Genomic DNA, 24,446 nt, shown 5'->3' on the forward strand with positions numbered 1-24,446 from the left:
GTGGTCTGGGACAAGTCGGGACAAGGCGCCGGCTCAGCAGGCTCGCTGCCAGCGCGGATGCCCTGGGGCTGGCAGCGCTGTGCCGGCATTCCAGGGGGTCCGTGCCCCACGCTGGCACTGCCAGCACCCCACTGCGATGTGGGGATTCTTTGGAATATCCCCAGCAGGGATTTGTCATCTGCTGGATGTCCCCAAAGCCACCGCAACTCCTGTCCCCCTGCGCAAGGCCCTGCGGCAGCCGCGGCAATTTGCGCCAGCAATTTGCAGATTAAAAAATAAAAACCAACAGCCGGGGGCAGGGAACGGCTGGGTCTGTCCCCGGAGACACCGGGCAGAGCCACGCGCGTCTCAGCGCACGGCTCCGGTCACTGCGGGCACCGGCGGGGGAGGCGGGCGAGGCTCCCGCCGGGACCCAGCGCAGCTGCGAGCCCGCCTGCCCTCGGGGGGTGTCTGTGGTTCCCCTCTGCGGTTCCCCCTCTTTGGGGGGTCACGCCGAGCGGCGGGGAGGGACGGGATGGAACAGGATGGGGCGGGATGGGATGAGACGGGACGGGAGAGCCACACCCCGGCGGGAAGGCAGCTGGGGATGATTGTGGGGTGGCAGCACCTGGATGTGGATCCTGGCTCCTCTGGGGGAGGGCCTGCACTCCTGGGTGCAGATCCTGGCTCCTGGATGTGGATCCTGGCTCCCGGGTGCAGATCCTGGTTCCCGGCTGCAGATCCTGGCTCCTCTGGGGTGGCAGCACCTGGATGCAGATCCTGGCTCCTGCACTCCCCTCCCTCCTGCATCCCCCTGATCCATTCACACACATCCAAGACAAGTCAGGAAGATCAAAACACCAGGGGAGACGTGGGATGGGGACTGAGGGTTTATTGAGGCTGGGGCAGGGTCTGCACTCCCAGATGCGGATCCTGACTCCTGGATGCAGATCCTGGCTCCTGGATGTGGATCCTGGCTCCTGGATGTGGATTCTGGCTCCTGGATGCAGATCCTGGCTCCTCTGGGGCAGGGTCTTCACCGCCCTCCCTCCTGCATCCCCCTGCTCCATCCGAACACAGCCAGGACAATCAGAGGGATCAAAACACACAGAGAGGGAGCAGTGGGATGGGGACTGAGGGTTTATTGAGGAAGGTAAATGTTGCCACAGCAGGAGGATGTACGGGGGGGTTCTGGTGTAGCCTAGGGGGTACATAACTCCCCAGAAAGGGGATCCTGCCCTGACATGGAGCCCTGAACATCAGTTCCCAGCCCCTCCAGAGCTGGAGGATGTGGAAATTCCAGCTCTCTTCTCCCCTCCCATGAGAGATCTCAGCCCCAGTTCCCCCAGCCCGGCTGCCCCCAGGGTTCCCAGCCATCCTAGGGCTTCAGCCCCCCCTCCTGAGAGCGGAACCGTCGCACAACGTGATGCACCCAGTCAATGTAATTGGAGATCTTGGTGTAGATGTCAGGGAACCTGCGGTCCCCACACCTCTCCCCGGAGAAGGACACGATGCCATGAACCTTGTCCTTGAGCACCAGGGGTCCCCCGGAGTCTCCCTGCAGAATGAGGGGGGTGAGGGGGATCTGGGGGTCCCCCAGAGGGGTCAGTGAGAGGCAGGGGCAGGGGGGCACTCACAGAGCAGACTCCCTGCAGCCTGGTGCTGCGGCTGGCCGCGCACAGCATGTTGGCCGAGACCTTGCCCCTCCACAGCGTCCGGCACAGGCTCCTCTTGACGATGGTGGTGTTGGTCTCCATCAGCTCCATGGGCTGCTCCCCGAAGTTGGAGGTGTCCCCCCAGCCCATGACGGTGCAGACAGTGCCGGGTTTCAGGTCGATGTGCGGGCAGGGCAGGCGGATCCGCTTCACGAACTCGTTCAGCGTGGCCGACCCGTTGAGCTGGGGGCAGCGAGGCTGCGGTGGCTTTGGTGCTGGGGCAGAGCCTCCATCCAGCTGCTCCTGCCTCATCTCACCGCTCCCGCTGACCCCCCAGCCCTGCCTGTCCTCATACAGAGGATGGGCCCCCTCCCTGTCACCCTCTGCACTGGTCCCAGTCTGCTGGAGAGACCTGACCCGGCCATGGTCGGTGTGTCCTCAGTGCTTCCATCACACCCCACGGCGCGGTCCTGCTTCTCCGGAGAAGCACTGACATCTAGTGTCGGCTCGGCCCTCGTGGGGCACCCCAGCTCCTTCCTGGTGTCCTGAGACCGTGGGGCACCCAACCTCCATTCCAGAGCCCTGAGACCGTGGGGCACCCAACCTCCATTCCAGAGCCCTGGGGCCGTGGGGCACCCAACCTCCATTCCAGAGCCCTGAGACCGTGGGGCACCCAACCTTCTCCCGGTGTCCAGGGGCCATGGGGCACCCCATCTCCCTCCCGGTGTCCTGGGGCTGTGACATCCAACCTCCCTCCTGGGGCCATGGACATCCCAGCTCCCTCCCGGTGCCCTGGGGCTGTGGACATCCAACCTCCCTCCTGGGGCCATGGACATCCCAGCTCCCTCCTGGTGCCCTGGGGCTGTGGACACCCAACCTGCCTCTCAGAGCTCCAGGACTGTGGGGCACCCCAGCTCCCTCCCGGTGCTTTGGGGCTGTGGGGCACCCAACCTCCTCCCAGTGCCCTGGGGCCATGGACATCCAACCTCCCTTCCAGTGCCCCAGGGCCATGGGGCACCCAACCTTCATCTCAGAGCTCCGGGGCCGTGGGGCACCCCATCTTCTCCTGATGCCTCGGGACCGTGGGGCACCCAAACTCCCTCTCGGTGTCCCGGGGCTGTGGGGCATCCAACCTCTTCCCGGTGCTCCAGGGTTGTGCACACCCAACATTCATCCCAATGCTCCTGGCTGGTGGGACACCCAGCTCCCTCCCAGAGCCCCAGGGCCGTGGGGCCCTCAACCTCCCTCCCAGGGCCGTGGACATCCCAGCTCCCTCCCGGTGCTCTGGGGCTGATATCTACACCCAACATCCTGCCTGATCCTCACCTCAGCAATCACAATAAAACCAGGACTAGTGCCATTCCACTTCTGATTCCCACAAGCGCTCCAAGGCTCTCCTCTCACCGTCGGCCTCCTTCTATCCACTATCATAAAACTCCCCCCAATCACACCACTCTACATAACCTCACCCTCACTAAACCCTACACTCCTAACTATCCTGGCTATCCTCTCAGCAGCCCTAGGAGGGTGAATAGGACTCAACCCCAGCTCCCTCCCGGTTTCCCAAGGCCATGGGGCACCCAACTTCCCTCCTGGTGCCCTGGGGCCATGGGACACCCATCTCCCGGCGGTGCAGACTCACCCGGAGCAGGCGGATGTCGTTGTCCGCGGCACCGGGGGTGTACAGCGGGTGGGCGATGGACTCGAGCACGCTGAAAATCTGCTGGGACCCCTCGGGCTCCTGCAGCCTCTGGGCTCCCAGCACCACCCGCACCGAGGGGCTGCGCCTGCGGCCAAGGCGGGGCTCAGAGGGCGCTGGTGGCCACAAGGGACGGGGGAATGGCCAGGGGGGACTCAAAGGGGGCAGATTGAGTGGCTGGAAGGGGGCACAGCATGCCAAGGCTCACCTGGGAATGAAGCAGTGGGCGGCTGTCATCACCCAGCGAGGCCACACCAGGAAGCCCCCGCAGACGTGCTCGCCGTCCAGCTGGATGGAGGCCATGAAGGGCCGGGAATGGGGGGCTGCAGCCTTGCCCCCGATGATCTGGCTGCCCTGGGTGCCTGGTGGGTGCAGGGGGCGGTTGGAGGCCAGGGTTGGTGTCTCCCACCCTTGGGATGTGCCCAGTGGGTGCAGGGGGCGCTTGGAGGCCAGGGTTGGTGTCTCCCACCCTTGGGATGAGCCCTGACACCCCAATTCTCTCATTACCTGCCGGAGCCAGAGCTGGGAGCAGGATGAGGATGAAGAGCCCAGCTGTGACCATGGTGGCACGGAGAGGGGACACTGCCACCACTGCTGGGGGTGCTGGGGCTGGGGGGGCTTAAATCCCCCCAGGGGCTGAGCTTTGGGATGGGGGCGGGTGTTTCCCTCCCGCTTCCTCCTCGGGGTGCTGCTGCTTTGTGCAATTCAGGGCTCCCGTGCAGCTTTCCCCAGAGTGGGAGATGAGGGGCAGAGCAGTTTCTCAGCCCTAATTCCCTTTTTTCCTGCCATGAATCCCCTCTCCGCAGGGAGGTGGCAGCAGCGGGGCCCCAGGACACCTCTCAGACTCCACAGTGTCCCCGGGAGTGCTGTGGGTGACACAGGGGCTGTGCTGTGCCCCCTTCCCACGTCTCTTTCAGCCCCTCAAAAACCCCAATAACTGTGGGATGATGCTGCGGGCAGAGGGGCGGTTTCCTCCCTCTGTTCTGCATCAACCTGGAGCGCAAAAAGGGGTGCAGGGATGGGGGGCATGCGGTGGGGGGGATGTGCTGACCCTCACTGCAGAGCCTGGCTCGCTCTGGGGCCCAGAGCAGAGCCCTGTCCCGGCAGCATTGGGCGGATTTCCCAACGCAGGGCGGCTCAGGGCTTCCTGCGGCAGTTGGGCCGTTGGGTTGGGAAATAGGGGAGGGGAAAGGGGCAGCAAAGAGTTCCTGGAGTGGGGCAGGACGGGGCGGCTGCACTCACAGGAGAGCGGGTTACACCCTGACAGGGGCTGTGCTCATGGACGGGCTCTGAACGCAGCCCCCCCAACCCAGCTCAGGACCCACTACGGGACCCCCAAAAGCTCCGGGTGAGGAATGGGGGGCCGGGACGCATCTGGGACCCCCAGGAGCAGATAACCCGAGCCTGGCGCGGCCGATGGGCGGCGGCAGTGGCGGGGCGCGCCCGGCAGACGGAGCTGTGCGGGAGGGAGGGAGGGAGGGAGGGAGGCGGGAGCACCGGCGCGGTCCCGACATCCCTGCGCATCCCGCAGCCCCGCCGGGGATGCCGCCGCCCGCCGGGCCCTGAGCGCCGGCACGCCGGCGGCCGCCGGCCCCGCTCCGCCGCTCCACGAGCCCACCGGAGCCGCCACGGGACCATGGAGTGAGTAGCGGAGCCGAGCCGGGGTCCCGGTACCGGGCCGCGGCTCCCCCGGGCCCCGCCGGCTCAGACCGCAGTACCGGGAGGGGGGAGCGGGCAGCGGGGGCCGGGGGGGCTCGGGACCCCCGCACGGGGCTGCGGGAAGCTCTGCCCCGTCCTACCGGGGGCTCCGACACCCCCGATGCCGCGGCTGGGGAGTCCCAGCGTGGGGTCTCATATGCCCCCGCTCCCGGGCACTCAGCACCCCAAAACCGGAGGCTCGCACCCCCCTGATTTTGGGGATTCAGCACTCCGGTAATGGAGGTTTGAACCCCCCTATGCTGAGGTTTGGGACCCCCAAAACCGGGGGTGGGGCTCGCATCCCCCCCATTCCTGCGTTGTGACCCCAAAACTGGGGGCTCCCATCCCGGCAGATCCTGGAGCTCAGGCCCCCAATACGGGGGGCTCCCATCCCCTTTGTTTTGGGGTTCGGCACCCCCATCCCGGGCCCTCCTTGCCCCCGGTGCCGCTCAGCAGGTGCGGCCCCTCCCCGGTCCCGCTCCCGGTTTGGGGGGCAGCAGCAGCGGAGGAGGCCCCGGGATTGGGGTGCGGGGGTGCCGAGGGTGCTCGGGGTACCGGGGCTGGCAGCGGCGCAGGAATCGGGGCGAGGGGGTGGACAGGGCGTTTATTTTTGTGTTTCGAACCTGTTGTTGCTGCTGCGTGTGGTGGGGTGAGTGGGTGGGGAGAGCTGCGGACCCCTCCCTGCGCTGCGCCCCCAAACCCTGCCCTGGGGAAGCGGCTGTGGCCGGGGGGATCCAGGTGGAGCGGATGGACAGACGGACACTGTGGGAGCCCGGCCTCATCCTTTGTGTGCTGCGCTGGGGCCCTGACCGGAGCCGGGAGGGTGGGGGAAGGACGGAGCAGGCAGAGGCCACTAGGGGCTGGTGGCCACCGGTTGTCCTGCTGGTTTTACCCCTTTGGGGACACCAGGAGGGTGCTCGAGGTGCTGGAAGCAGCGCTGGCCCTGTCTCAGCCAGGCCTGGTGGCTCTGGTGCCCAGCATGGTGAACACCCCACTGGGGTTGGCACTGGGGGTTCCTCCGGGCGGTTTTGGGGTGCTCCTCGCCCTGGTGGGCACCTCACCCTGGTGGGCACCTCGCCATTGCCGCTGGGTAGTGACACAAGGGGGGCTCAACAGGTCCCTCCCAGCACATGGGAGCCATGGGGGCACTGGGGAGGGGTGTGCTGGGCTCAGGGTGGGCTCTGGGGGTGTTGTGGGAGTTGTGGGGCTGGGGAGGCACAGAGAGATCCCTGTGCTGCTGGGCCAGGCTTGGGGCAGCTCCAGGACGCCACAGTCCTGCAGGAAGGAGCCTCTTTGGGGAGGAAAACCCGTGTGTGATTTGCCAAAAGGCAGCAGCCAGGGGAAGGGCAGAGCCCAGGGCTGTGCCGTGCCCTGGGGAGGGGGTGAGGAGCTGTTGGGGATGGTGCTGGACAGGCTGGGGGCTCCTGGGCTCCACATTCACCCTGCTCTGCACCAACTCTCCCTCCCAAACAACCACAGAGGCGAGCAAAGGGTTTCTCTTTCCACCACCTGCCAACGTCTCTTTATTTTGAGTGAAAATCCATGAGTGACCCCAGGTGGGGGGCACAGCCACGAAGAAAAACAACAGAGCCCCTCCAGGCACTGAGCTGCAGAGCCTGGCTGAGGGGCTGGAGGATGAGGAGGGCCCCAGGGCAGCTGGGGACATGGCAAGGTGCTGGCCTGGCTCTGTGGGCACTGCTGGGGTGGGCACTGCTGGGGTGGGCACCGCGCCCTGGCTCCTGCTCTGCCTTGGCACAGGAGGAGGGTCCTGGCTGCCACCACCCACTGGTGCCCAGGGAGCTTTGGCAGAAAGTTTCCAAGTCTGGAAAAGTCTCTGCTGGTCCCTCTGGAGCTGCTCCTGTGCCCTCTGCTCCCGCCGCTGTCAGGGCTCGGGAGCAGCTGCAGATTCTGCACTCACATCTGGCTGCTCTGCTGGTTTGTTTTGCTGCTCTCCCCTTGGCTTTGAGGGTGAGGGCTCTCCTGGTCCTGCCTGCCCTGACTGGAAAGTGGCAATTGCAGGGGAAAGAGGGAGATTTCTGTTTGGGAAATAACTGAGATTTCTGCCTGGGAAATAACTGAGATTTCTGCCATGAGTCCTTTGGAAAGGCACTCAAGCCCTCGCTCTCTGCTGGCATCCAGGGAGAAATAAAACCCAGGCCAGACCCTGCTGCCTGCAGAAGGGATCAGCTCTGTCCTGTCCGTGTGTCCAGCTGGGGCAGCACTGTCACCCTTCCCAGCTGGAGCAGAGGAGGCCACAAACCCCAAAACAGCACCCCAGAACAGCATCCCACAACAACAGCACCCCACAACAGCAGGGCAGCACCTTGCCATGTCCCCATAACAGCACCCCAAAACAGCTCCCCAAAAAAGCACCCCAAAACAGCTCCCCACAAAAACACCCCACAACAACACCCCACCACAGCACCCAGCCCTGCCTGGGGCTGGCAGATCAGGGGGTTCAGAGCTCACAGAGCCTCTCAGCTGGACCTGCCTTGCTGGGAGGAACTGGGAGGAACTGGAGCAGGTTTCCTGGGAAGCTGCTGCTGTTGGTGTTGCTGCTTCCTGGCTGGAAACAGCCCCTTTCCCCAGGGGGATGGGGGTTCATGGGGGTGCAGCTGGGCTGGCAGCTGGGCTGGCAGCTGAGATGGGCTTCAAGCAGTGGAGGTGCCCCAGGAAAGGAGGACAGGAGGTGCACAGCCCAGATTCCTGCATCTCCTCAGTGCATCCTGAGACAAGCAGCCCCCAGGCCCCAGACAGGAGCCACTGTCAGGCACAAGGATGAGCCTGGAGCAGGGAGAGGAGCCGGGTGGATCCTGCCCCAGACAGGTTTTTCCTTGGTTTGGGCCCAGATCTTGGGCTTGGCACTGAGCACTGAGCTCCCTGTGAGCCCCCAGGGTGTCATCCCCATGTCCCTGCTCCTTGTCTGGGTGTCTGGGCTCTGGATCCACCTTCCTGCTGCCTCCTCGGAGCATCATCTGTGCCTGTGCTCATGGCACTGCTGCTCCTGGCACACGGGAACACAGGGATGGCTGTGACAGGGGACAGGTGCCACATCCTGGCCAGTGCCAGCACTGCCACTGCCCCTGGGGGTGGGGAGCAGCCGGCTCCACTCCCATTCATGAATCCTGGGGGGAGTTTCCTTGCTCCTCTAACTGGAAAGGAGCTGGAAACCCAAGTGTTTGGAGGGCACTTGAACCATTGTTTGAAAGATCTGTAATTTTCCAATCAAACTCCCTTCCCCGAGCCTCCGTTCATCAAATATTCATGGGATCCATTTTCTCCTGGCACTCCCAGCCCACGTCTCAGCCCGGAGAATCAATCAGGCAGCTCGGCTTTGCTTTAATGCATCTGCGTGGCTTTTTTTTCGGGAGCCTGGGGCTGCCATCTCCTCCCCCCTCTGTCCCTGTCCCTGTCCCCTCCCCGGGTGGCTGAGGCTGTGCAGGGAGCTGGGAGGGGCACGATGGGCACTGGGGTGATGCAGACACTGTGGGGCATGGCAGGGAGGATGCCCTGGATGGATGCAGCAGGGCCTGAGCATGGTCCCCACCCTGTCCCTGTCTCTGTCCCTGTCACTGTCCCTGTCCCTGTCACTGTCCCTGTCCCCTCCCCGGGTGGCTGAGGCTGTGCAGGCAGTTGGGAGGAGTGTGATGGGTACTGGGGTGATGCAGACACTGTGGGGCAGGGCAGGGGGGATGCCCTGGATGGATGCAGCAGGGCCTGAGCATGGTCCCCACCCTGTCCCTGTCACTGTCCCTGTCCCTGTCCCTGTCCCCTCCCCGGGTGGCTGAGGCTGTGCAGGCAGTTGGGAGGAGTGTGATGGGCACTGGGGTGATGCAGACACTGTGGGGCAGGGCAGGGGGGATGCCCTGGATGCTGGATGGATGCAGCAGGACCTGAGCACGGTCCCCACCCTGTGCTGGCCACGCTCATTTGTGCCCATCCCTGCCCATTTCTGCCCATCCCTGCCCATTTCTGCCCATCCTTGCCCATCCCGCTGTCGCTGATGCATTTGCCTTCACGGTCGATGCATGGCAGCCCCAGGGCGGCTGCAGCCCCCTCCCCTTCCCCTCCTTTCCCCTCCCTCTCCTGCCATGGGGGCGTTCGATCCCGGCCCCGCTGTTCGTGGCTTTGTGACAGAGCTTTGCATCCTCGTCACTCCGCGCTCCTGGCATGGAAATGGAGCTGGAAATCAGCGCTGAACCCTCGATCGCTGCCTTTGCCACACAGCCCGGGCCTGCTCCATGCAGGGAGCTCTGCTGGGCTCCCCCAGCTCGGGTGGGGAGGGAGGGCAGGGCAGGGGAGCAGCTCCAAGCGGCTCTTCACACATTTGGATGAGCTAATGGGAAAAAACCGGAGGAAGGCAAATAAACATTATTGTTTCATGTCAGGCGGGGAGGAGACAAAAGGTCACGGGCTTCCCTTGTGATGGTGGGAAACGGCAGCATCAGCAGGGCTGGAAAGAGCTGGAGAGCCCGGGGAGAGCCCAGGGAGAGCACGGGGGGTGTGTGTGCTCACACGTGTGTGTAAGTCCAGCTTTGGGCCTGGGGATTGTTCTTGGGTGCTCCCAGGGTGTCATTCCCCATGTCCCTGCTCCTTTGGGCTGGTGGCTCCTGGGATCACTTTCCCACCCTTGCTGGCGCCCAGGATGGATCAGGAGCACCAGAACCCCTAAAGATGCCCCAGTGATGCCACAGCTCTCTGTCGGGGTGCCAGGCCTTGGGAGGGCACCCCAATCCCTGTGATCTCTCTGCCACCATGAGCAGGAGAGCCCAGGGAAAGCAGGGGGGTGTGTGTGTGTGCTCACATGTGTGTGTGGGTCCAGCCTCAAGCCTGGGGATTGCTCCTGTGAGTCCCCAGGCCATCATCCCCCATGTCCCTGCTCCTCCTCCCTGCTCCTTGTCTGGGCTAGTGGCTCCTGGGATCACCTTCCCACCCTTGCTGGCACCCAGGATGGATCAGGAGCACCAGAACCCCTAAAGATGCCCCAGTGATGCCACAGCTCTGACTGGCGCTCCGTGAGGGTGCCAGGCCTTGGGAGGGCACCCCAACCCCTGTGCTCCCTCAGCCACCACGAGCATCCCCCCACATCCCCCTGAGCATCCCCCCACATCCCCCTGGCGCTCTCCCGTTGCCATGGCGCCGTTGCCATGGCACCGTTGCCAGGGAACCGTCGCCAGGGAACCGCCTCCATCAGTCACAAGGGCCCCAGAGACAGGGCAGGGCAGGCAGGATGGGGGTTTTGGGGGGGCTTGGGACCCCCTCACTCCACCTCAGTGCCTTGTCCCAGCAAGCAGGGACTTGGGGGGGCTTGGGGGAGGTCCCTGCTCAGCCGCCCAGGATGGATCAGAGCCCCCAGGGCAGGGTCTGAGCAGGCTCTGAGAGATTGTCCCAGCCTGTTTTGTGTCTCTCCCTGGGCCAGGAAGATTTCCTGGCGTCTGACCTGGCAATGTGGAGTCTGCAGCAAATAATGGAAAATAAAAAAAAAAAGAGGATGGAGGAGGGAGGAAAAAGCAGAACAGAATGTTTCAGGAATGCTGTAAAAGTTTGGATCTGTGGAATAGTGCGAGATCCAGGAGAGAAACAGGGCTGGGAGTGTGGGGGTGCCAAGGGCTGGGCTGAGGGGACCCAGACCAGGAGGAAGACCATGATGATGGGGTGTAGGGTGGTGAGGGGACACAGGGGACACCCCAGGGGACACAGGGATGTGAGAGCAGTGCCGGTGGAGCAATACCAGTGTTGCTGCAAACAGCACAAAAATAACCACCACAAAAGCAACACCTTCCCCAGGGTTTGTTTGCCTGGCCTGGATTTCGTGCATCACAGGGATCCCCAGCGTGTGGGGTGAGGGGAGGACGGCGCCTCTGAGCAGCTCCCAGCTCATTGCTGCCTTCGAGGAGGGAGCAGAGGCTCCTCCGAGCCTGCAGAGCCTGTTTGAGTGGTGGGGCAGCCTGTGGGGAGCCCCTGTGAGGGCACACACATGGTGGCACATGAGGGCACAGCCCAGGGTGTCATTTGTGGGGCTCAGCACCCCCATCTTTGTCAAACTCCCTCCCTGGCAACACTGAGCCCACTTCTCCATCCCTTGCTCTAGGAAGGGAGCAGAGCTGATCCATCGCTGGCAATACCTCAGTGCCTCCCACCCTAATCAGTGCCACAGCTCAGCGCTTCATTAGCACAGCCTGGCGGGCAGCCAGCAGCTCCCGGGGCACATCCCGGTCCCACCGGGCACTGCCCCGCACCTGGGGCCCCGGGGCTGGGCTGGGCTGGGTCAGCACACCCTGGGGACAGGGGGCTGTGGGGATGGGGACAGGGGGCTGTGGGGATGGGGACAGGGGGCTGTGGGGTGGGGGATGATCCCTGATGGTCCCTGGGAGAGACGTGCCAGGCCAGAGAGGAGCTGGCAGTGGAGGGATCCTGGCATGGCCGGGCTGCTGAGGTGCCCACGGGTGGCACGGGGAGCAGAGGCTGCTGGGGTGTGTGTCTGGGTGTGTCTGTGTGTCTGTCTGTACACATGTGTGTGTGTCAGTGTGTCTGGCTGTGCTCATGTGTGTGTCTGTCAGTGCACACGAGTGTGTCAGTCAGTCTGTCTGTTTGCCTGTGCACATGTGCCTGTGTACACAGCCCGGAAAGGTCACAGCCGGGGAAAGGTGTGAGCAGCCAAGAAAGGGGATGGAAATTGGAATGGAAAGCGTGAGCCAGATTGGAACACGGGGCAGCCAGCAGGGCCCGGCTCCAGGCCCTCACAGCTCCAGCATCATCCTGCTCCAACCCCTCACAGATCCAGCACCATCCTGCTCCAACCCCTCACAGCTCCAGCATCATCCTGCTCCAACCCCTCACAGATTCATCATCCTGCCCAGCCCCTCACAGCCCCAGCCCCTCACAGCTCCAGCACCATCCTGCTCCAGCACCATCCTGCTCCAACTCCTCACAGCTCCAGCATCATCCTGCTCCTGCCCCTGACAGATTCATCATCCTGCTCCTGCCCCTCACAGCCCCAGCCCCTTACAGCCCCAGCCCCTCACAGCTCCATCATTCTGCTCCTACACCTCAGAGCTCCAGCATCATCCCGCCCCAGCATCATCCTGCTCCTGCCCCTCACAGCTCCATCAGGGCCCTGCTCCATCCCCTCCGTGCTCACAGTTTCCATCTGCCCCACAGCAAGACAGTGTCTGCATGAGCTGAGTGCTCCAGGGGCTGGGCAAGGCGGGATTTGGGCAGCATTTGGGCAGGATTTGGGCAGGACAGGGGTAAGAGGTGCCTGGAGGAGCCGAGCAGTGAGGGATGCTTGGCTCCAGGGTAGCGAGGAGGAAGCAGATGGTCAAAGGGAAGGGCTCAGCCTTGGTCAGTGTCCCACAGCGCCAGTGTCACAGCTGTCCCAGTGACCTGCCACTGCTGTCCCCGCTCACAGCTGCTCTCTGCTCTCTCCGCAGGGTCGTGGAGGCCAGCACCCTTCAGCAGGAGAGGCTGCAGGCCATCGCGGTGAGTCCCTCCCCGGCCGCAGGGCAGCACCCACAGCGCAGGGCAGGCACGGGCGGGAGGAGGTGCAGGAGGGCTGGGGCAGGCGCTCAGCCGCACATCGGGGTCCCGGCAGCTGAACGAGGGCTCAAAATGGCCCTGGGGGCTCCCCTTGGGGTGTCACAGCTTGAAACGGGGACAGAGCGAGCAACAGGCAGCTGGGAGGTTTAATTAACGAAGCAGAGCCTTAACGAGCCTCAAGTGAGGGAAATGAGTGATGATTCCTTCCCCAGGAAGGGCTGAGGATGCTGCTCTCCAGCCATGCCTGGCATGAGCACTGTATTATATCTATTATATTAATAATATTATCATTAATAACTCTATTATATAAATATACATTATAAATATATATAAAATTTATAAATAACTAATTATAAATAACTCTATTATATATTATATTAATAATATTATTATAAATAATTATATAAATATACATTATAAATATCTATTAAATTTATAAATAACTAATTGTAAAGAACTATATTATATATTACATTAATAATATTATTATAAATATCTCTATTATATAAATATATATTATGAAGAGATACTGTATATAAAATTACAAATAACTAATTATAAATAACTATATTATGTATATTATATTAATATTATTATAAATATCTCTATTCTATAAATATATTATAAATATACGTATATTTATATAATATATAAATATATATAATATATAATATATAATATATAATATATAATATATAATATATAATATATAATATATAATATATAATATAAATGATATATATATTATATATATATATATAAAAATTACAAATAACTAATTATAAACAACTACATTATATATATTATATAAATAATATTATTATACATAGCTCTATTATATAAATATATATTATAAATATATATATTATATATATAAATTACACATAACTAATTATAAATAACTATACTATGTCTTCTATTAATAATATTATTAAAAATAACTCTATTATATAAACATACATATTATAAATATGTATAAAATTATAAATAATTATAAATTACTATATTATATAAATATGTATTATAAACACACATAAAAATTACAAATAACCAATTATAAATAACTATATTATATATATTATATTAATTAGGGAGCAGCTGGGGCCCTGCTGATTGACCCCTCCCAGCTCAGAGCAGGGCAGGGGAGCTGCTCGAACCCACCCAGCGCAGCCCCAGTGCCCGGCCCCGCTGGCAGCCACCCGATCTGTGCCACACAAAGGGCAAATTGTTCTGGAGCAGAGCAGAAAGCGCCGGCTCTGACTCTGCTGAAATGATCTGGAGCAGCCCCAGGACGGGTGGCAGCGAGGGGGGCACGAGGCAGAGCCCGCGGGGCCAGCCCAGGGGACGGTGACATTTGGAGATGACATTTTGAGAAATCCTCCACGCCCTCAATGCCTCGGTTTGCCCCAGAGAGAGCAGGGATTCGGTACCAGCTTTGCCATGAGGTGTTCCTAAGGCTGGTGTGAAAAACCACTTGGTTTTAAAATTTTAAAAGTTTAATAATAATAATAAAATGGTTATAAAAATAGAGGCAATAATAATAATAATAATAATAATAATAATAATAATAATAATAATAATACATTATATATTATTAAATACATAATATATATTATATATTATCATTAAATATATTATATTTTAATATATTTAATATAATAGTAATAATTAGTAATGATTATATATAATATAATAATTAGTAATGATAATATATATAATATAATAATTAGTAATAATAGTTTTGACAGTTTGAATTAGGACAATATGAGACAATAAAGACAAAGAGTTATGGACAGTCTGGGTACCTTTTTCTAGGCAGCATAAGCCCAAAAAGGGACACAGTTAACAAAGGATTGACCCTTAAAAAAATTAGTCCATTGCATATTCATACACTTCATACATGATGTATAAATTCCATTCAAACACAGGATTCTGTCTGGTCAGTGTCAGCTTCTTCCTCTGAATCCTGACTGAGCGAGGTGGGAAGAAGTTTGTTCCTTCTGATAAAAAGGCAATAAATTCTCTTTCTCTGAAAGATTCAGGTGTCCTGTGGCTGTTACCTCGCTGCAATTCCTTTCTTTAAAAAAAAAAAGTATCCTTACCCAGCATCATCTCTATTTTAACATTTTGTTACAACCTAAAACTACATTTACCACACTACTTAAGAGAATTAACACAGCATCACTCTCTAACACAACACACATAATATTCATTTCAATATTTGCCAAAAGCCAGTCACAAAATACACATTTTTCACACCGCGAGCCCCAGTCCCTGGAGTTCCCCCTTGGCCCCGGTGCTCTCCCCTCCCTGCACCGACCCCTCTGTCCCTGCAGGAGAAGCGGAAGCGTCAGACGGAGATCGAGAACAAAAGGCGGCAGCTGGAGGACGACCGGAGGCAGCTGCAGCATCTCAAGGTGAGAATCCCCCCCTGGAGACCCCCGGGATCCTCCCCTGGCTGGGGAGGGCAGGATGGTGACCCCCCTTTTGTGCCCCCCAGTCCAAGGCTCTGCGGGAGAGATGGCTCCTGGAGGGAGCCCCGGCTTCTGCCTCCGAGGAGGAAGAGGCCATGAAGAAACAGATGCAGGAGGACGAGGTGAAGACCAAGGAGCTGGAGGAAACCATCCAGAGGTAATGGGGCCGGTGTGGGGATGGATGTTGGGGTGCAGGTAGAGGGCACAAAAGTCCCTCCAGAGACCCCCTGGCCACCCCTGGGCATCCCTGGGCATTCCTGGGCACCCCTCCAGCATCTGTGGGCAGGTGGGTGCTGAGATTCAGGTGCTGGGGACAAGGCAGGGCACGCTGAGCTTGGAGCTGCTGTGTGACCGTGTTCACAGGGGTCCCAGTTTGAGGGGAGAGACAAGGATCTGACTCCCATGTTTCAGAAGGCTTGATTTATTATTTTATGATATATATTATATTAAAACTATACTAAAAGAATAGAAGAAAGGATTTCATCAGAAGGCTAGCTGAGAATAGAATAAGAAGGAATGATAACAAAGGTTTGTGGCTCAGCTCTGTCTGAGCCAGCTGGGCTGTGATTGACCATTAATTAGAAACAACCAACATAGGCTAATCAAAGATCCACCTGTTGCACTCCACAGCAGCAGATAACCATTGTTCACATTTTGTTCCTGAGGCCTCTCAGCTTCTCAGGAGGAAAAATCGCAAGGAAAGGATTTTTCATAAAAGAATGGGGAATGCAATCAGTCCCGTGGAGCCGCTAATTACCGAGCACGGTGCACACACACACACAGGGGTCGGGCACCAAGGGCCATTGTGTGCTGCTAATGGTGCAATGCATTCCTGCCAGAGCAGGGTGAGGAGCCCGGGGAGCTCTGCTGGGGCTGCAGCCCTTCCATGGGATCCATGGGGACTGCCCCGAGCTCTGCTGCGTCCCAGAGGGGCTGAGAACTGAGATTGTCCTCGTGGAAGCTCAGCCAGGTTTGGAGGGACACGTGCAGGAGCAGAAGGATGATGGAGCAACACCAGGTGTGCAGGGGTCACTGTGCAGAGGTCACTCTCCCTGCCCAGTGCCCATGGTGGGGTCTCTGCCATCCATTTGGGGCTGACCCCATTGGCTTTTGTGTTGGGGTCTCCAGCTGGTCACAGTGACCCCGAGAAAAGTTCAAAAATCTCCTTTCCCAGCCCAGTGCTTGAAGAAGGAGTCAGGTCTCTTAATTTCTCAGTCTCAAGGTTGTTTATTGTATCTTATCTATAAAATTCTTTCTCCTGTCCTGCCGAGATCTGCCCAGCAAGACAGTCTAAGGCACTCTGCCTGCCCCCAGGGCAGTGTTATGTCTTTATACTAAAAACTACTTGTACAATGTTTACAACTCCTTCCCAATACCTCTCACCTGTGTTAGACAGTGAGCTTCTACTCTAAACCAATCTGTAAGTGCCGCCATCACAGCAGAAGATGGACGCCAAGAAGAAGAAGGAGAAAGGCTGGACACACCCAGTTCCCTCCATCTTGCCCCCCTGAACCCCCATTCCAAAAACCCCAAAATCTACTTTTCCACCCTGTGATAACTTCACTATTATTCTGCCTAAACTGTTGTGGCTTGCTGATCTTCATATAAGGTTGGTGATATTCAAACCCACAGGTGTTTTGGGCTCTGTGCCAGGGTCTCTGAGCCCCCTGGCAGGGGTATTGGCCATCCTGGACAGACAGAGGGATGTCCTGGGTTCCCACAGTTTTCCCCTGCAAAGTGACAGCCATGCCACAGTCTGTGTGTCCCTGCACCCTGTGGGGACAATCTGGGTGTCCCCTCTCCCCTGCCCTGTGTGGCTGCACCCCATTTCCCTGTCCCACACTGCCCTCAGCCCTGGCTCTCCCTGCAGGCTGGAGAAGGAGCTGGAGATGCTGGAGAACAGCAGCTCAGTGGCCTCAACCAAGGAGAACCTGGCAGAGGCAGCAGCCAAGGAGGAGAAGAAGGCTGAGGCTGTCCCCAACACGCAGAAGGTGGGCAGGGCTGCTGGCCATGGGGTCGGGGTGCCCATCCCTGGTGGGTTTGGGGGGCTGTGGGTGGTGGGTGTGCACGTAGAGGGTCTATGGCAGTTCCTGCAAGCTCCTTTAACCTCTCCCTTCTGTTTTTTGCAGAGTCCCCTGGGCACAGTTAAGGGTAGGTAAATCCTGATCTCTCGGCTGTGTTTCAGCACCAGCCCTGCCCTCCTGCTGCCCTGAGGGCAGGATGGGTGGGCAGAGCCAGACCAGAGCCCTGTCCCCGTGTGCCCTGGGTGGGGGAGCCCTCCCAGGTGCCAACCACAGGGGCACACATTGGGGCACAGCCGGTCTCAGGCAGTGTCTCCTCTCCATCTCCAGCTGACAAGAGGCTCTCCAGCAGCTCCATGAAGGCAGTGGAAGGCAGTGAGATGATGAAGGCGGGTAGGTGCCCGCTGAGCTCCCTGCAGGCTGCTCCCCCTGCCCTCTGTGCCACCCTCAGCTTGCTCGATGCCTTCCCCAGCCCAGGGCACTGAACATCCCTCCTTGGTTCTGCTTTCACCCCAACCCACGGCTGGTTCGTGGCTCGGGGCCCTGCCCTGAGCCCTGCTCGAGTTTCTGCTGCAGTTCCATCCCCCCTGCTCTGTTTGCAGCTTCTCTGGGCAGGCTGAGGCAGCAGTGCCAGGCACAGGGAGCTGTGGGGCACACGGGGCTGGGGGGGTTTGGCGCAGAGCTCAGACTGGCACCAGCACGGGGCAGAGCCCATTTGGGGTCCTTGGATGGGGCTGAGGGGACCCTGCTGCTGGCCAGGAGTGGAATGGAAGGAGAGATGCCAAGAGTCACCCACCCCATGGGGGCAGAGGGGCTGTGCCAGCACCAGCACCCTCATGGGGGTTGCACCTCCCTGGGCATGAATCTGGCCCCCAGCCAGGCCCAAGGGCAGCACTGCTCACTGCCTGGACAGATGGACACAGCCCCAGAAGCACAGCAGCCGTGCAGGTAAGGGGATGGCAGCAGCACCAGGATGGACACGGGTACCAGGATGTGCCAGGGGTGTCACACCTGCCTCTGCCATTGACTGCTCCTTGCTGCTGCCTTGCTAACACTGCTGGGCCCTGCTGGGCACCTCAGAGCCCTGCTGGGACCTGCTGGGCACTGCTGAGTGCTCCTGAGCCCTGCTGGGCACCACTGAGCCCTGCGGGGATCTGCTAACATCACTGAGCCCTGCTGAGCATTGCTGGGCACTACTGAGCCTTGCTGAGCCCTGCTGGGCACCGCTGGGCACTGCTGAGCATCACTGAGCATCACTGGGCACCACTGAGCCCTGCTGAGCCCTGCTGGGAACCACTGACCCTTGCTGGGCACAGCTGGGCACCACTGAGCCCTGCTGAGCATCACTGGATACTTCTGAGCCCTGCTGAGCCTTGCTGAGCCCTGCTGAGCATCACTAAACCTCGCTGAGCACCACTGAGCCCTGCTGGGCAGCGCTGAACACTTCTGAGCCCTGCTGAGCATCACTGAGCCCTGCCGAGCCTTGCTGGGCACTGCTGAGCTTTTCTGAGCCCTGCTGAGCACCACTGAGCCTTGCTGGGCACCTCTGAACACTGCTGACCCCTGCTGAACATCACTGAGCATCACTGGGCACCTCTGAGTGCTCCTGATCCCTGCTGAGCTCCGCAGCGCTCCTGCCACGCTCTGTCCTGCCGCCACCCTCAGAGCAGGGCACAGGGAGGGCCAGGGCACCGTAACCCGCGCTGTCCCCTCTGTGTCCCAGCCATGTACTCGGTGGAGATCACCGTGGAGAAGGACAGAGTGACTGGGGAGACCAAGGTCCTGTCCAGCACCACCATGCTGCCCCAGAACCACTGCGTGCAGGGCGTCAAGGTGTACGAGGACGAGCTGAAAGGTACGGGCCAGGGGACAGGGAGAGGACACCCAAATGTCCCAGGAGGGTGAGGAGGTGTGGGAGCTGCTCCTGAGGGCAATCCCTCACCAACCCCAGCCCGGTGGATGGCAGGATTGTCATGGCAGCACGGTGTGGATGGTTCTGGTGGTTTGCACATCGTGACCCTGCACTGCTGGAGAGCAGAGAAGAGGATCTGTGCTGTCCAACGCTGTCCCATGGGCAGGGAATGTGCTGGCCTGTCCCACAGGCTGGCTGATGGGGATGGTAAAAATGCAGCACCAGGGACTGGTCCCTGTCTGCAGCTCCTGCTGCTTTTGGGAACATTGGGAACCTCTCCAGAGGACCATCATGGTGGCAAGGACCCAAATGACCATCGTGGTGTCAAGAACCTGCCAAATCCAAATGACCATCATGGTGGCAAGGACCTGACAAACCCAAATGACCATCATGGTGTCAAGGACAAACCCAAATGACCATCACGGTGTCATGAACCTGCCAAACCCAAATGACCATCATGGTGTCATGAACCTGCCAAACCCAAATGACCATCATGGTGGCAAGGACCAGCCCACCCAAGGAACCATTGTGGTGGCAAGGACAAACCAAACCCAAATGACCATCATGGTGTCAAGGACCTGCCAAACCCAAATGACCATCATGGTGTAAAGGACCTGCCAAACCCAAATGACCATCATGGTGTCGTGAACCTGCCAAACCCAAATGACCATTATGGTGTCAAGGACAAACCCAAATGACCATCATGGTGGCAAGGACCAGCCCACCCAAGGAACCATTGTGGTGGCAAGGACAAACCAAACCTAAATGACCATCATGGTAGCAAGGACAAACCCAAATGACCATCATGGTGGAAAGGACCAACCAAATCCAAATGGACCATTGTGGTGACAAGGACAAACCAAACCCAAATGGCCATCGTGGTGGCAAGGACCAGACGTGGAAGTGGAGCATCCTACTGGGAACTGTGGTGGAACAAACCCCTGTTCAAGGAAAACACAGTGCTCCCATTCAGCCCCTCTGTGTGGCCATGGCCGTGCCAGGCTGGTCACTGTCCCTCACCCTCTGGCCATCACATCATGGCCCAGGTCAAGAGGAGAGCACAAGGAACCCTTGGCTGCTCTGGCATCTCTGCCCCAGTGCCACGAGCAGTGGGGTGGGAGAGCCCCATGTGGTGGGGACACTGTGAGGCAGCAGCTGCCCAGCATCCCTGGGGGCTCAGAGGTGTCAGTGGTGACCTGGCAGAGTGTCACACCAGCCCTGGCTGCCAGCAGACACCGTCCTGCCGTGGCAGCTTGGCCTGGCAAACAGCCCTGGCTCCTGCAGGGCTGGCTGGGCCTGAGGCTCTGGGAACAGCTCCTTCCACTGGGCTTTTATTTATTTCAGTCTCCCTGGCTGCTGCCAGGTGATGAGAGAGGGTCTGGCAGCAGCTCTGGGATGTTGTGAGAGTCCCAGCCCCAGTTGCAGCACCTTTGGAGAGGGGAAGGGGTCACTCTGTGACTGCAGAGGGGAAGATTGGGATGCTGTGGGAGTCCCAGCCCCAGTAGCAGCACCTTTGGAGATGGGGAGGTCACTCTGTGACCACACAGGGGAGGGTTGGGATGCTGTGAGAGTCTCATTCTCAGTGGCAGGACCTTTGGAGAGGGGAAAGGGGTCACTCTGTGACTGCAGAGGGCAGGGTTGGGATGCTTTGGGACTCCCAGCCTCAGTGGCAGCACCTTTGGAGATGAGAAGGGGTCGCACAGGATCTGGGTCTGATAGCAGGAACTTTGCCAACTCATTTGGTGCCCCCATCCCGAGCTCCTCTCACCTTTGGAGAGGGGAAAGGGTCACTCAGTGACCACAGAGAGGATGGTTGGGATGCTGTGAGAGCGCCAGCCTTGCTGGCAGCACCTTTGGAGATGAGGAGGTCACTCTGTGACCACAGAGGGCAGGGTTGGGATGCTGTGGGAGCCCCAGCCTCAGTGGCAGCACCTTTGGAGAGGGGAAGGGCTCACAGAGCTCATCTCGTGGCCGCACCCCGAGCCCCTCTGACCGTCCCTCTCCTGTCCCCGCAGTGGTGCACGCGGTGAGCGCCGAGGACGGGGCCCTGCAGAACGGGGCTCACCCCCTGAGCTCCTCCGAGGTGGACGAGCTCCTGCACAAGGCGGACGAGGCCGAAGGGCGCCAGACCCCGGCCAAGGGCGGCGCGGGCAGCCAGAAGGCGACACCACGACGGGAGATCACGGGGCTGCAGGCCAAGGTGGCACCGGGCGAGGGGACAGAGGGCGGCCAGGAGCAGCAGCAGCCCGTCACCATGATCTTCATGGGCTACCAGAACGTGGAGGATGAGAACGAGACCAAGAAGGTGCTGGGGCTGGAGGGCACCATCAAGGCCGAGCTGGTGGTGATCGAGGATGCCGAGGGCAAGGCGGAGCCGGCTCTCAAGGACCACACGCCGCCCAACGGCACCGCCCTGGAGCCGGCGCAGCCCCAGGGCGAGGAGGGCTCGGCGGGGCACGGTGCCAACGCCACAGATGCCAAGGAGGCCGAGCAGGAGACAGACGTGAAGAAGCAGCGCTGCAAGTGCTGCACGGTGATGTGAGCCCCGCGCCGAGCCCCCCGTTCCCCCATCCCACCGGACACCGGCCCCTCTCTCTGCGCAGCCGGGGACATCCAGCGCGGTGCCAACAGCGGGGATGCCCGCCCCGCGCGCCCGGTGCCAGCCCCGTGCCGCCCCCACCAGCGCTGCCTGTGGTGTTTATCAGTGCCCCCCTCGCCCCACGGTGCGCCCGCCCCGTGCCCAGCACAGCCCCGCTGCCACCGACACCGCCCCGGAGCCGCCGGGGGATGGAGCCGCCGGGCAGGGGATCGGAGGACGTCGCTGTGTCCGTGGATGAGTCCCCGGGAGCTGCCAGCCCGCGGTGGGCATGGGAGCCAGCCCCGTGCCAGCCCTGTGCCAGCCCCGTGCCAGCCTCTCCCTCTGTGCCTCCATCATCCAGCTCAGCAGGGCGAGGTTTGGCTCTGCTGGCCGCTGGCTGCCCCTGGGCATCTCTGCTCCATCTCCTCATCCCTGTGCTCTCCAGGCCCTCCAGGGCAGGGTGTGCCCAGGGCAGCGTCCATCCCTGCCTGGCACTGGGCTGTGCTGATGGCCAGAACCACCTGGGGCACCTGCAGGGCCTGCTCTGCTCCTGCTGGGCTCAGCTCCACATCTTGGAGCCCTCACTGTGCCAGCTGAGGGGGCTGAACTGTGCCCACGTCCCACCAAAGGCAATGCCAGTGAGGGAAGGGCATCGAGGGCAGCGTCCATCCCTCCCTGTCACTGGGCTGTGCTGATGGCCAGAGTCACCTGCAGGGCCAGCCCAGGCTGTCCCCAGGCTGTTCCTGAGCTCAGCTCCATGTCCTGGAGCCCTCACTGTGCCAGCTAAGGGGGCTGAACTGTGCCCGTGTCCCCCTGGGGCAATGCCAGGGAGGGAAGGGCACTGAGGGCAGCGTCCATCCCTGCCTGGTATTGGGCTGCACTGATGGCCTGGGGCTCCTGCAGGGTCAGTCCAGGCTGTCCCCAGCTCCTCCTGGGCTCATCTCCACATCTTGGAGCCCTCACTGTGCCAGCTGAGGGGGCTGAACTGTGCCCGTGTCCCACCGAGGGCAATGCCAGTGAGGGAAGGGCATGGAGGGCATCATCCATCCCTGGCTGGCACTGGGCTGTGCTGATGGCCTGGGGCTCCTGCAGGGTCAGTCCAGGCCTGCCCTGCTCCTCCTGGCACGTCCTGGAGCCCTCACTGTGCCAGCTGAGGGGGCTGAACTGTGCCCGTGCCCTGCCAAGGGCAGTGCCAGTGAGGGAGGGGCAGCTTGGGGGGCACAGCCCTGTGGGGCAGGAATGGGCTGGGGGTCCTGTGGCTCCTCGTGGCAGCAGCAGTGTGACCCAGCATCCTGTTCCCTTCTTGTCTCTGCCACGCTCTGGGCTCCTGGGCTGCAGCTTTGGGGTCCCCAGGGTGGGGGGCAGCCCAGTTCACCCCAAATTCGGGCACTGGGAGCTGCCAGGGCTGTGGTGTCCCACAGAGGGGCTGCCCCACCCTGCACCCCAGCCCTTCAGTGGGGATTCCACCACCAGCACCAGCGTTTCCTCCCCACTGAGAGCAGCTGGGGCAGGCAGGGGGAGCCCCCCATGGTCCCCAATGCCCACATCAGCTGCCCCCGAGCTCTCCAGGAGCTTTGGGCAGGGTGAAGGATCCTTCTTTAAATGTGAGAAGGTTCTTTCTGCCCTGGGGGTCCCCGAAAATGTGTGTGGGGCAGAATCCAAGCTGCCCAGCCCACCAGGACACCGCTGGTCAAACAGCCAAGGATGGGGCTCAGCTCCCCCAAGGATGGGCCTTTCCTTCCCCCACACTCCCCCTGTGTGAGCAGTGCCACCCCCTGTCCCCGTGCCACCCCTGGTGCCCCCCAGGTGCCACCCAGGCTGCGGTTTTGTCCCCATTGGAGTCACTGTGCTGAGCCCCAGCCCGGCACCCAGAGCCCATGGGAGAGGCAGGGCTGGGTTAGGGGGGTTTGGGGGGCACTGCCAGGGCAAGGGGGGTTTGGGGGGCACTGCCAGGGCAAGGGGAGCCTCTCCTGCCCCTCCATGCCCTGCTGGGCATCGCTGCAGCCCCATTGCTGCAGAGCAGGGCACGGCCTGGGGGCAATGTCACCTCCTGCCAGCCCACATCAGGGGCCAACACCGCCCACCCACCCCATCCATCCCACCCTGTGGGCCCTGCAAACCCCCCAGCCCCAAACTGGGGCTCCCTCCCCTCCCTGGCACCCCCTGCCCCTCATTTGGCTCCGACCCCCAGCCCAGTCCGGCCCTGGGGGTGCAGGGGGGCAGGATGAGACCCCCGGGGGGGGTGTGGGGTCTGACAGGAGCGGGTGCTGGGCCTGGCATCGTCCCCCCCCCCGCCCCACATCCCCCTGTCCCCTCCCAGCTCTGCTGAAGTGCACTTCCCGTGCCCCTGAGCTTTTCACTTGTGCCGAAGCCCCGTTTGAATTTCCCCTTTCCCATCCCATCCCATCCCATCCTCCCCACAGCCCGTTGTTTGTAAAACACCCAAAAACTGAGCAAATAAAACCGTGTGAACAACCAGCCTGGAGGCACCGTGGGTGGCTGGGCGTGCTGGGAGGGTGAGGGTGGGAGGTTTGGGGTGGGTTCTGCTGTTCCATCGTTGTGTGGGCAGAAAATGGGGGAAGAGAGAGGGGTCTGGGGTACCCAGGGGGAAAGGGATGAGGGGGAATGCTGGCCAGGTAAAGGGGGCATGGATGCCCCCAGGTGCCATCACCATGTGCCCAAGGGTCTCTCTGTCCATCCCCACGTTGTTGAAGGCCAGGGCAGGGATTCCAGAGGGGTCTGGGGCACCCAGGATGATGGGAGGAAAGGGGTGATGCTGCCCAGGTAAAGGGGATGCGGCTGCCCAGGTAAAGGGAACATCGATGCCCAGTTTCCTGGATGCCCCCAGGTGCCATCACCACGTTGCCAAGGGTCTCTGTGTCCATGCCCAG

General features: G+C 59.9%; 2 protein-coding genes across 4 annotated transcripts; one reads left to right on the top strand and one right to left on the bottom strand.

The window, feature by feature from the left end:
• Positions 1–1,357: 1,357 nt before the first annotated feature.
• Positions 1,358–3,895, bottom strand: PRSS57 (serine protease 57). The gene is made up of 5 exons (XM_058820854.1): positions 3,841–3,895; positions 3,542–3,743; positions 3,277–3,421; positions 1,617–1,877; positions 1,358–1,537 (listed from the first exon to the last, which is right to left on the bottom strand). Exons 1-5 carry the CDS (start codon positions 3,893–3,895, stop codon positions 1,358–1,360), a joined length of 843 nt encoding a protein of 280 aa, XP_058676837.1.
• A 965-nt stretch (positions 3,896–4,860) lies between these two features.
• Positions 4,861–23,441, top strand: PALM (paralemmin). 3 transcript variants are annotated; one of them, XM_058821045.1, is made up of 9 exons: positions 4,861–4,974; positions 12,465–12,513; positions 14,907–14,987; positions 15,071–15,201; positions 16,915–17,035; positions 17,174–17,195; positions 17,396–17,458; positions 18,789–18,920; positions 20,993–23,441. In XM_058821045.1, exons 1-9 carry the CDS (start codon positions 4,970–4,972, stop codon positions 21,517–21,519), a joined length of 1,131 nt encoding a protein of 376 aa, XP_058677028.1. In that variant the 5' UTR covers positions 4,861–4,969; the 3' UTR covers positions 21,520–23,441. The 3 variants fall into 3 exon arrangements, with proteins under 3 accessions (XP_058677028.1, XP_058677029.1, XP_058677030.1); XM_058821046.1 differs by lacking the exon at positions 18,789–18,920; XM_058821047.1 differs by lacking the exons at positions 17,396–17,458; positions 18,789–18,920.
• Positions 23,442–24,446: the final 1,005 nt, after the last annotated feature.

Source organism: Ammospiza caudacuta, chromosome 28 (assembly GCF_027887145.1).
Source record: "Ammospiza caudacuta isolate bAmmCau1 chromosome 28, bAmmCau1.pri, whole genome shotgun sequence".
Taxonomy (NCBI): domain Eukaryota; kingdom Metazoa; phylum Chordata; class Aves; order Passeriformes; family Passerellidae; genus Ammospiza; species Ammospiza caudacuta.